We start from the raw sequence: 12965 nt of genomic DNA on the forward strand, positions 1-12965 counted from the left end.
TAGTAGTTAATATTATAAATGGAAGAAAAAGAAACAAATAATAAAAGAAAATATAGAGATAGGAATGGAGAATGGGTTGGGAGAGATATTTAGAAAATGATGGATAAATTTAAGAAATTTTGGTTTTTAGTTAAGTTTTGAAGATGAAGATGGAGATGGAGATGGAGAACCCATTGGGAATGCTCTGAGAGTATTTTCATCCATTCGTCTATCTTCAAATTCAAAATTACACTAAAAATTATTACTTTTCTCTCTTATATTCAATTAAATGATACTTTTTTATACCTTTATCATTACCTTTTTTCTTTTCTCTGTTCACACCTACTTTCAACAAATATTAAAAAATTATAGGGGTGAATAGTAGCTTTTCAAATATACAAAAAAATTACTACATTTTCTTCCTTCTTTACCCACAACACCGTAAACCAACGGCTACATTCTAATAACCTCCCTTACAAAAAATAAGGGATAAGATGTGAATATTCTTACTCCTCTCACCCCTTTTTGGTAAAAAAAAACCCCCTCCAAATATCTACTTCTACTATAGTATTAAAGCAATAACCATTTCCATAAATAATATGCATTCTCACAATTTCTTACAAATAAAATAATTCAAAACTATATTAAATTACATTCAAGTTAGTTACATTTAACATATTCCAATATAGGGTTGAGTTATTCTACAAAGGCCAACAAAAATAAGAAGTGTGGGAAGTCATAGTTGATTGACATGTGTCAAGTGGGGACCAAAAGTAAAAGGGTATAAAAATAAGGGTTGAGTTATTCTACAAAGGCCAACAAAAATGAGAAGTGTGAGAAGCCATAGTTGATTGACATGTGTCAAGTGGGGACCAAAAGTAAAGGGTATAAAAGTAATACCACATATTTTCTCTCTCCACATGCAAGTTACATGTCAATTGTCGCATCATTTTAAAACGTCCATAACTTTTTCATACCACATTATTTAAAAAAAAAATTCACCATAATAACAAGCGTTTTTTTATCTTTAATATGAGTATGACTTTGTTATATAAAAAATTAAAAAAAAAATTACGTCATTGTGTCTTTTCGTCATTGTGTCTTTCTGTTTGTTATTGTGTTTTTTTTCGTCATTGTGTCTTTCAAATCATCATTGTGTTATTTTTAAATGCTAATAATATGGTTGTGTAATAATAATACGTAAATATAAAGATAAAATAACAACAAATTATTTAATACATAAAACACAATGATGAATACATATTACACAATTACATGAAACGTAATACACAATGATGAATACATATAACACAATGACCTGAAATGTAAAACACAATGGTGAATACATATAACACAATGACCTGAAACGTAAAACACAATGGTGAATACATATAACACAATGACCTGAAACGTAAGACACAATGGAAACTACATATTACACAATGACATGAACGTAATACACAATGACTAACACACAACGATAAGTAGTAAGACAAATGATGAGCATAAAGACACAATGACAATCAAAAAGACACAATGATATAATATTTGTTTTAATTGCTATCTTTAATATGAGTATCAATTGATAACACAATGACCAAAATCTATAACACAATGCATAGAAAAACCCAATTAAAAATAATAATGAACAACCAATAACACAATGTAAAAAACCCACTAATTTTTTTTTTATTTTTATATAACAATATGGTACTCATATTAAAGATAAAAAAACGCTTGTTATTATGGTGAAATTTTTTTTAAGAAATAATGTTGCATGCAAAAGTTATGAACGTTTTAAAATGGTGGAGGAATTGGCATGTGCCTTCAATGTGGAAAGAGAAAGCCAACAAATTATGCCATTTTCATAAATTTATTTTCTTAAATTAATATCCACAATTCAAATCTAAGATCAATGCATTAGATTTCTTATCACCCTTCTCATTTTTGTTGTCCTTTGTATTTTAACTTTACCCTTCTAATAATAATAATAATAATAATAATAATAATAATAATACATGCGTTCCTTAATGTATTTGGGTTTTCTTTTTAAAGTTTCATGATAGTTATTTTCTATTTTGGTTTCATTTCGGCTTTTGGTTTTTGTTCGTTTTTAGTTTTTATAAAGTTGTTTCGTTTCAGTTTCGGTTCGATTTTGTTTTGCTTTTTTTATTTTCATTTTAGGTGGGTTTAACTTTATTTAGTTTTTCGTTTTTACAGTGTTTGTTTTTGTTTCGGCTTCAAATTTATTGGTATTAATTTTTCAGTTGCATTTTGGCTTTTGTTTAGTTTTATTGGTATTTGATTTTATTTAGGTTTTCGATTTTGGTTCTGGTTTTGGTTTTATTTTAGTTTTTTTTTATTTAGTTTCGTTTCGATTTGTTTTTAGTTTGTTTGGTGTTTGATTTTAGTGCCTATTGAAAAATGAAATAATATGAAGGGTTCACAAATTAAGTGAAAGGTTTACAAGTGTTTCAACTTTCAAATGGTTTAAAGTCATTGAAGCTTTATATTATTTTTAGATCTTTATAACCAGTAATAATGAATTCGCATTTGGTAGAAAAGATTTCAAAAGCTAAGAACGTTGTACGTGTTACCTTCATTTTTCTTCTTAGTCTTCAAATGTGTTATTTCAATTTTCATTTATGAAAATGAGTCATTTTAAAAGTGTTTCGATTTGCTTTGGCCCGAGTCAAAATGAGTATCAGTTTAGTTCTGGTTTATGAGTCAATATAAAAAGGTATCGATTTCGTTCGAGTATCAACGGGTCTTTTTAAAATCCATCGATTTGGTTTGGGTCACAACGGATCAATTTTAGAAGATCGATTTGGTTCGGGTTAAAATGGGTCATTCTCAAAATGTAATGATTTGATTCTGGTCAAAACATGTCACTTTTAAAAAGGTTTTGATTTCGTTATGTTCTTAAATGAGCTTTGGACTTGCTTCAATATATTAGTGTACAAGACTTTTCACATGAAATGTAAAAACAGTTTTCGTAGTCAGTTAGTCACTATGTTTGTTAGATTAATGTATCAATGTTTATGCCATCAACTGTGTTCCTAGTTCGGGAAAAAAAGTAGCCCGAATCATTCTTGGATGCTTATCGCAAATCTTTCTTGAATGCTTATTTTCTGATTTGCTTTTTTTTTCCAGACTAATATTAGTGAAGTGTGTTTGCTTTCTGCTAATATTATTTTTTTAAGTTTATGAAGTTTATGTTTTAAATTTTAAATTTTTTTCATAAACGTTTTACTATATAAAGTTATTCTTTGTAAGCTTATGTATTTTAATACTTTATTTGCCTATGAATATGAATTACAGTTAGAAATCATATTGTTGTTTCAAAAAATATATTAAAACAACTTGTCATTGGAAATCATACATGTATTAATTTGACGATTTCTATATTTTCGTTCGTGTCGTGCACCGGTCATTAACCGGGTATAAAAGAGTTGTTTCTCTCTCGTTCAACCAATTCCAAATGCGTTGACCTGACCCTAAGAAGACACACACCATCCATCTGATCTCTTCCTTCCACTCAAACAACGTCCAAGTCTTAATCCCACATCGACAACAAGGAATGGATTTCCTTGTTTCGGAATCGATTACCAAACTTAGTGAAGCTGTTTTATTTGTAGCAAAAACAACAGCCAATTTCAAGCCTGAACTGACACAACTCCAACAAACCTTACAAACGGTAACCCCGATCATCAACGACGTCGTAAAACTCAACCACATACTCGACAGACCCAAGCACCAATCCGCCATGTTCGTGGATGAAATCCAAGACGCCCAGACACTCGTACACAAGTGCTTGAAAATCAAAAGGAACTTAATCAAGAAGTTCACCCACTCGCTCAGGCTGAAAGACCTCAACAGCAAGCTGCTAAGATTCTTCCAGCTCCAAGTTCAAGCCGATCAAACCCGGGATATTAAACAGACACTTGTGGAGGTCAATGATGTCAAACAACGGATGGATAGTCTATCAATGGATATGAAACAGATCCACCAGACGCTGAGCAGCACTAGTTCCTTTTCGTCGTCGTCAAGGAGAAGAGACCGGTTAGGTTTTGCCTTGGTCGAAAGGGGCAGACTCGGTTGGCGTGTGCCCGTCCGACCTGCAGGCATTGTGGCCTTTGATCAACCGTTAAAGAAGCTCAAGGCCAAAGTTCTTGATGATGATTTGATGGATGTCGATGATGACGAAAGCGAAAGCTCAAGCTCGGTTGTGGTTGTTGCGGCTGCGGGTGGATGCGGAAAGACTACTTTGGCAACCATGTTGTGCTATGATCCTCAAATTCAAGGTCAAAGCCATAACATTATTGATTATACATATAATGTTGTCGTATGAAGACATTAATAATTGTCTTGCTTGTTTAATGTACTAAACATATGTTGCTCTAATTTAATTGGGCAGTCAAATTTGGGGAAAACATCTTCTTTGTGACAGTTTCAGAAACGCCGAATTTCATGGCGATTGTGAATGATCTGTTTAATCCAAATCCCTCTGTCCAACCCATTCCATTTCAAAGCAATGAAGATGCAAAAAATAAGTTGGGAAACTTTTTGTATGAGAATGTATCAAGTCCTATGCTTTTAGTGTTGGATGATGTGTGGTCTGATACGTTTATTAATAATTTTCCGTTAAACATCAAAGGATGCAAAATTCTGGTTACTTCAAGAACCACTTTTTCGCAGTTTGATGTGTTTCAGTTTGACCCTTTGAGCGAAGAAGATGCAAAGATTCTTTTTCATCGTTCGGCATTTAGTGTTGGTAAGAAGAGACCAAGGCCTACTGTTGATGACAATCTTGTGAATCAGGTAACAAAGTTCTCTGTTTTCTAAACAAACTGAACGAGCACGAATGGTGCATGTTCATGTTTGTTCTTTTAACTTTTAGCGAACGAGCAATCGAACACAAACAATTAGACGAGCGGAGCTTTGTGGTTCGTGTTCGCTTATTAAGAAATGGACATGTTCGTTCGCTTAAAGTATAAACGAATGGTTCACAAACATAAATGAAGGAACATAACTTAACTGTTTAAAAGTAAATGTGAACAATCTGTTGGTCTCAAAAGTTATAAAAACTACTAAACGTAATGAGCTTGAAAAATTTAAATGATTGTATTAACAGATATAAAAGAACGAACTTAAACAAATGTAAGTCGTAAACTAACAAACATAAATGAACGTTAACAAAAGAACATAAATGAACAAACTTAAGTCAATTAGTAAATTGTAACGAGCTCAAAAAATTTAAGTAATTGTACTAACGGATATAAAAGAACGAAGTTAAGCAAATGTAAGTCGTAAACTAACAAAAATATATGAACATAAACAACTTAAAGTGAACTAACATAAACGAACGTCAATGGACATAAATGAACGACCTTAAACAAACTAAGTCGTAAATTGACAAACATAAATGAATATAAAGGAACAAATATAAACAAATTAACGTGAACGAACATAAATGAACATCAATGGGCATAAATGATGGAACTAGACATGTGTCCATGCTCGCTCATTTAACTAAATGAATAAAAGAAATTATTCATATTTATGCACTTGGAAGCTTAACCTTTATTAATATGACAATGTCATTCACTTAATAAATGTAATGAACTAGGGTTGAAGCCCGTGCTTCGCTGCGGGGCAAGTAGGGTTGTAGGTTGGGTGTTTGTTCATAGATTTAGTGTTTGATTTATAAAGTTGCATACTTGCATCATAGTTGCATGGCTTGCGACTTAGTTCAGACGAACATAGTTTATGGATAGTTACATGACCACTTTTATATATCTACTACATGTGGATTGTATATACATAACAAAAGATTTGCCACATGAATTGGGCCATGAATTTAGGGGTGGCAAATGGGTTGGGTTGGGTCGGAATGGGTCAATTAAAAAAAAGGTTGTTTTGGTTCGGGTCGGAACGGGTCAGGGTCAACGGGTTCGGGTTTATTTTTTTTTAACGAGGACAATGAAGTAAACATTTAGTTTTTTTACTTTTTTTTGTTTTTGATTTATATTTTGAGTTATGATTTTTTTTTTTTTGAATTTCTTTCGAGGGGCTTTTTTGTTAAGATCAAAAACCCATAAAAAAAGTTTAAAAAATATAATAAAAAAAATCATAACTCAAAACATAAATCAAAAAACAAAAAAAGTAAAAAAAACTAAAAGTTTCCTCCGTTGTCCTCATTTAAAAAAAACCCGAGAAATGAACCGAAACCGAAAAAATCTACGAAAACGAAACAAAAAACCATAACTGAACCGAACTGATCGAAACCGAGAAAATCGATCAAAAGAAAACAAAAAAATTGAAACCGAACATAAATGAAACTGAAAAACCCAAAAACCGACCAAAACGAAACACAAAACCGAAAATGAATCCGAAATCAACCAAAGAGCAACTGAAACCTAACTCGTCCCGTCCCGTGTGAAAATTCGTGTCGGCTCGAAACCTGATCCGAGCCAAAACATGAACCGAACTCGTTCCAATCCAAAACCCCTTTTGTGCCGAAACCTATCTCGTGTGGAAATATGTGCCACTCCAAAACTCGTTCCGACCCGAACCTGCCACATTTCCTTAGGACACTAACCCACATCAACCCATTTCTTTAAAGTTGTTGACCCATTTTGACCTGAAAATAAGGTGGAATTCCAAGCGACCTATTTTTGACCTTTTAATTTAAAATATCTGTCCCAAGCCAGCCCATATAATTTTCAAATGGGCAAATACCATAAAAATCCAACATACTTTCTGTTTTTTCTCGTGAAAGTCCCTCAACAATTTTTTGCACGTTAAAGTCCCTCCATATGCTAAATTTGAACAAAAATGTGACATAACTTATAAAAAAAATACGGAACTGATTTTTTTTTTATTTAAAACCATCTAAAACCATGTCGTTTTGATTAAAATCATCTAACCAAATAGATGCTTTCAATTTCATGAGTTACGTTTCATCTATCTCCAAATCAATTTAATTTGCAGCAACTTTGCTTGCCATTTATGTTGATATGTAAATGGAAAATAAAAATGATTTTTACAGATTTAATTGGAGAGTAGCCTTCCTGCAAGTGGATTTAATCATTTATATACTTCATGGAATGGTCATGCGCGTACGAAAGCTAATGTAATTCGACTTTTTGTTGATTTCTTTTAATCTACTTTTTTTTGAAAAATTTTCTTTTAATCTACTAATGTTATTTAATATACTTATGTTATTTTTAATATTCCCTTTTGATTAAAATACCCATTTAAAATAAATGGCTTACTTTAATATTGTTTTTATAAGTTATGTCACATTTTAATTCAAATTTAACATGTGGAAGGACTTTAATGTGTAAAAAATTGTTGAGGGACTTTAACGAGAATAAACAGAAAGTATGTTGGTTTTTTATGGTATTTGCCTTTTTCAAATCAACCCAAACTGATCCATTTGAAATGCTTTGGGTCAAGATTGCCACCCCTAGTCATTATTGTTGGATGCTTTGTTTGATGTTCAAAAATTTTTTGGTGCATCCTTGGCTATGCAGTTGTAGACTTGTAGTAGCAAAAGATTTAGGTTAGGGGCATCTACTCCTTAGTGCGGCTTCGCTTGTCTTTGTTGACATCTGTCTGTGTGAAGCCTTTTAAGTTTTAAATGTTTACTTGGTCCGTCGAATCGTGGCAGGCATTTGGTTGTGGCTGAAATTGTCGGTGTGGTTGGCGATGCGGTTTTCATGTTTGTCCCTTCTCCTGAAATTGTATATAATGGGTTTTTATAGTAATGTTAATTGCGGCTATTTTTTTGACTGTTAATGCTTTTACCTGGGGTGTTTGCATCAAGATGTCGGCTCAGTGGTGCAAAAGCTGCTGGCGTCGTGTGTGTGTGAGTGTTGGGGGGTGGGGGGGGGTGGGTGGGGGGAGTGAGTGTCTTTTGCTTACCTGCATATTATTTAATGCCAATCATAAAAATATGCACTTATTTTATTTGTTCCAATGTGCGGTATCTTCATCAGGTGGTGTTTGTAAACCAATTCTTATGTACACACAAATTAAGTGACATTAAAAGTTGTTTGTAAACTAATTTTGAAACCCAAATCAAACCTATGTATAAAAAAGAGCAAACCCGATCCAAATGCATAAAAGTAGTCTATCGATTTAGTCACACACACTCTGTTACTATATCCTTTATATTTGATACCCTAAAGCTATCTGAGATAGACGATTTGTTATATGGTCTGCAAATAATCTCCCAAATCAATTTTAGTCAAATGGTGAATGTTTTGGTTTAAACTCAAATCTGTCATTTCTTTTCTTTGCCTTTGGGTTATATGTTCTGCAATATTCACCAAAATAAATTTTAGTTAAATAGTGAATGTTTTGGTTTAAACATTCACCTGAAATAGTAGAAATTATTAAATGTTTTGGTTTAAACACCCCCCCCCCCCCCCCCCAAAAAAAAAAAAAAAAAAAAAACCTTCCCCATATAAGCCTAAAATAATTTTAGTTAGGCACTCGAAAGCCCCTGCTTTTCAAACCCATAACTTACATATAAAAAACCTAAAAATCTGTGAAGTGACATGTAAGTCCACCATGAACAAATATGTGCCATTAACAAGAGAATGCAAACAAAAGAGGGCAAGGCATGAAGGCATGCAGAGTATGGGGTAGTGGGTAGTTAAAGCTAGTTAAACCACAACGCTCAAAATAAAGGGTCAGCTAGTTATTGCATCACTGTCTACGTGGCTATAACTAGCACTTGCTAGTTAAGCCACAACACACGGCCTAATAGTGGTGTTGTGGTTTGGCGGTGACTATCAAGGATGAGAACACCACTAGCACCTACAAGAATAGGTAAGCAATGTGCTAAAGAGTAGATAGGCCATCAGATGGACAGAAAAATATGTGAAAACCTAATAACCAAATTAGATGGTAAGCTAAGAAGACATAAATAATAAAATAATAATAAAAAGTATCCAATGATTTTTCCCAATTTGTATTGTTATAGTATAGAATGCTAGAAAATAGAGTTTATTACACAAGTGGCCCCTGTGGTTTGGCCCAAGTAGCATCTTTGGGTACTAAGGTTTAAACATAACAAGTTTGGGTTTGTGGTTTCAATTTTGTAACAACTTTGGGGTCTACGGCTAACTTCCGCTTTTTGTTAACTTTAGGCAAAATGACCAAATTTCCCTTTTTACCTCTTAACATTTTAAAGAAGCAATGTTTCTTTTATACTTGTTAATTTGAGGACTAACTGTTTTATAGATGGTGAAACGTTGTAAGAAACATCCGTTGACACTTAGAGTGGTGGGCAGTTCCTTAAACGGGAGAGATGAGTCAGCATGGAGATCAATGCTAAAGAGTTTGTCTCAAGGCAGTTTGGTTCTAGATTTGAATGAAGAAGTACGAAACCATCTAGAAAGGAGCTTCAAGACACTGGATGAAGAATTTAAGGAATATTTTATGGACTTTGGGTTATTCCCAGAAGATCAAAGGATCCCAGCTAGTGCTCTTCTAGATATGTGGGTGCATTTATACAACCATGATCATGAGGGCCATGATACGTTTGACAAGATTGTTAGACTTTCGTTCAGAAATCTTGTCAGTCTTGTCGCCAGCGGGTATGTAATCATTCTTCACTACTTTTAACCGGAAGTTTGCTTATGCTCGTTTATTTAATAAATGAACAAACACGAGCAACATTTTTGGTTTATTTAGTTAAACGAATGATGTCTCGTTTGTTCATTTATGTTTGTTGGTTACGTTTCTTTAAGTTCGTTTGTGTAAATAATCATTCAATTCTTTTAGGTCCATTGCTATTCAATTTAATTTTATGAAATAAAATATCATTATGCATTTTAGTGTAGTTTGTTAGTTTTTTAAGCTCAACAGATTGACGTTCACGTTTGTGTTCGTTTATGATCGTTCATTCATCTATGTTAGGTTATGTTCGTTTACGTTCATTAACCGTTCGTTTATACTGTTAGCGAACGAACATAAGCAAACATGAATGCATTTATTTTCTTAGCAAATGAACATGAACAAGGAAACTACGCTGTTTAATCGTTCGTGTTTGATCTTTGTTTGGTTAAAGTATAATGAACGAACCTGAACATTCTCAGTTCGTTTACAAGCCTATTCATTACTTTGTTTAGTGTTAGGAAAGATTCAGGTGCAACAGTAAACTACTGCGACCAGCAATTTGTCACACAGCATGATTTACTGAGGGAGCTTGCTATCCACCTAAGTAGCAAACCAAAAGTACCAATTGCACACAGGAAAAGATTAATTATAAATGCACATGGAGAACATCTCCCATCATCAATTTTGAATGTTCAAGAACCCATGAGAGCCTGCATATTGTCTATTTCTACAGGTCTTGTTTGCTTCAGTCCTATATTTTTTAATGATATATATACCCCTACAAACTTGAAAAGCATCATACTATACCCATCTAAAACTAAAAATATCATGTATGCCCTTACAAAGGAGTTTAAGTATCAAATATGCCCAATTCATTAAAAACAATATTATAAATGACAATTTTACCCTTATTTTCTGAAACGTTAAAATTTCATGTATGCTCGTCTTTAACTTCAAATTTTTTTATCAACCCATATTTTGTTTAATCTTCTCTTTTTTTTACCTGATTTTAACTTAAATATTTTTATATATTTACCCATTTACAATAGTTTTCTCAAAATATATAGTTAATATCGATCAAAACACAAAAAAATAAAATAAAATTAGGGTTTAAAAAAATATAATGGAAGGGTAGAATGGTAGTTAAGTAATTGATTCTCACAATTAGCACGTTAATTGCATTTGTATTTGATCCAAACCCTATATATATATATATTATTTTTAGTTTATGTTTGGGATTATATGACATATATCAAGTTTGTAAGGGTATATATGAAATTAATCTTTTAACGGAACCTACCCTAGCTTTTGTTTCTTATAATTGATTAAAACTGTACATCTGCAGGAGAGTTGTTCTCTTCAAGATGGTGTGACATGAGAGTCCCAGAAGTTGAGGTCATGGTGTTGAACTTAAAATCAAAAACATACGAGTTACCTCACTTCATGAAGGAAATGCAAAAGTTACATATTTTAAACGTCACAAACTATGGTTTATACCCATCATACATTGAGAATCTCCATCTTCTTGGCTGTTTATCCAATTTATCAAGGATTAGACTTGAACGCGTTGCGATCTCTTCACTAAATGTATCCATTTTAGCCTTAGAAAACTTGCAGAAAGTATCATTTATAATGTGCAAAATAGGCAATGCTTTTGAAACAAAAGTTAGTACTAATAACAGCCTCAAAGTCTGGCCAAAACTATTGGAACTTGAGATGGATTACTGTCAAGATTTAGTGACATTCCCGGGGTTATTGTGTGGCGGGGTCCACCTTAAGACTTTAAGCATCACCAACTGCAACGAGATCTGTGAAATCTCAGAGGAATTTGGAAAGTTAACTAATTTGGAAAACTTAAGTCTTCGGTCGTGTACAAAACTTGAAAAGCTTCCTGAATCGATCACAAGACTTGAAAAGTTAAGTATTTTGGATATTTCAGATTGTTTAAGCTTGAGTGAGTTACCTGCAGAGATGGGAAAGTTAGTTGGTTTAAGAGCAATTTACATGAAGGGTTGTACAGGAATTTATGAGCTGCCACGGTCTGTAGGGGAGCTATCTCACACACAAGTGGTGTGCAATGAAGAAATGTATTATCAATGGTTGGAGTTTGATAATGTGGAAGCAGAGCTGGTGGAAGAAGATAGATTAGAAACCCTGATGAAAATTATTTGATTTTGTATTCACTTGTGTGTGAGATAGCTCCCCTACAGACCGTGGCAGCTCATAAATTCCTTGATCTGGAGTTTTTTGTTTATGTATATTTAATTTGTATAGACTATTAATGGAAGTTGGTTAACTGGCAGCAAACTTTGGCATCGAAGAAACACGGATCTAATCCGGTGGGGATCAGATCTATATTTCCATCAAGTACGAATCACGAAACGAATCTAACACAAGACTGAATCAGATCTTCAACTAAATTCCTACAAAATAGACCACCGTGAGCCTCGTTACGAGAAGGACAAGAGGGGGGTCTTTCGGTAACCACCCTCCGGTGTAAGAATAGGTACTGTTCTGTAAGAATAGGTACTGTTCTGTAAGAAGAGAAAGTACAAAGTGATTGATGTATTACGTGAAGAGTGAATGGATACCTTATGATGATGAAGGTATTTATAGCCGGGGGATGAGGGAAAGTGATTGGTGGAGTTGTCACTATCTAGAAGATTTTTTTCTTTCCTACCTGAATGGACACGTGTTATGCTTTGATAGGATGTGACATTCTGGCCCTGTTTGTGACATTCGTCATTTTTAAAACCCGATCCCTATTTTAAAATTTTGATACTTTTCGGATTATTAATAAAATCTCTGCATTTATTTAGTATTTGATTGTGTTATTTAATTGTTTATAATTATTGGTGTTCTTCAAGACAGGTCAACCGTCTTCTTCTCATCCTCTCTAAATTCCCGCCCTTTGACTCGTTTTTACAAGTCTTGGATGAACATAGACTTTTTTTTTTATTGATAATTAAATTCCTCATTCAACAAATTGGGTCAAAACTCATTAATTTGGTGATTAATATTGCTTAAGACTAGCCTTATGACTAGCTTTATAATTAATCACTTCAACCTTGTTATTAACGATTTGAAGCATATATAAAGGCTCTCATACTTCTACAAATCATTTGCCACAACACTTTACACTTTCAATTGTGTTCTTGCTTTTCAAATGGTGTTAAAGTTCAAGTTTCAAGTTTTTATTTCTTCTTTGATATTCCATCTCTGGGTAATTATTGTTTTATTTCTGTATAACATATCATGTGATCATCATCATGTTGTCACTCTAAATTAACAATTGTGGTGTGTTTTCACTATCGCTTGTCAGTACATTAATGTTCGGTTAAAAAAAAAGTAAA

At 33.1% G+C, this 12965-nt stretch overlaps 1 protein-coding gene across 1 annotated transcript; it reads left to right on the plus strand.

Moving 5' to 3' along the window:
* Positions 1–3559: 3559 nt before the first annotated feature.
* Positions 3560–11784, plus strand: LOC143624237 (putative disease resistance protein At5g66900). Its single transcript, XM_077094956.1, has 5 exons — positions 3560–4283; positions 4397–4800; positions 9235–9590; positions 10125–10345; positions 10958–11784. The coding sequence occupies exons 1-5, from the start codon at positions 3560–3562 to the stop codon at positions 11782–11784; spliced, it is 2532 nt and encodes an 843-aa protein (XP_076951071.1).
* The last annotated feature ends 1181 nt before the right edge of the window (positions 11785–12965 follow it).

The sequence above is a fragment of the Bidens hawaiensis genome, unplaced genomic scaffold, assembly GCF_021521415.1.
Source record: "Bidens hawaiensis isolate Kalapana, Puna unplaced genomic scaffold, B.hawaiensis_p1.1 tig00003739_1, whole genome shotgun sequence".
Classification (NCBI taxonomy): Eukaryota; Viridiplantae; Streptophyta; class Magnoliopsida; order Asterales; family Asteraceae; genus Bidens; species Bidens hawaiensis.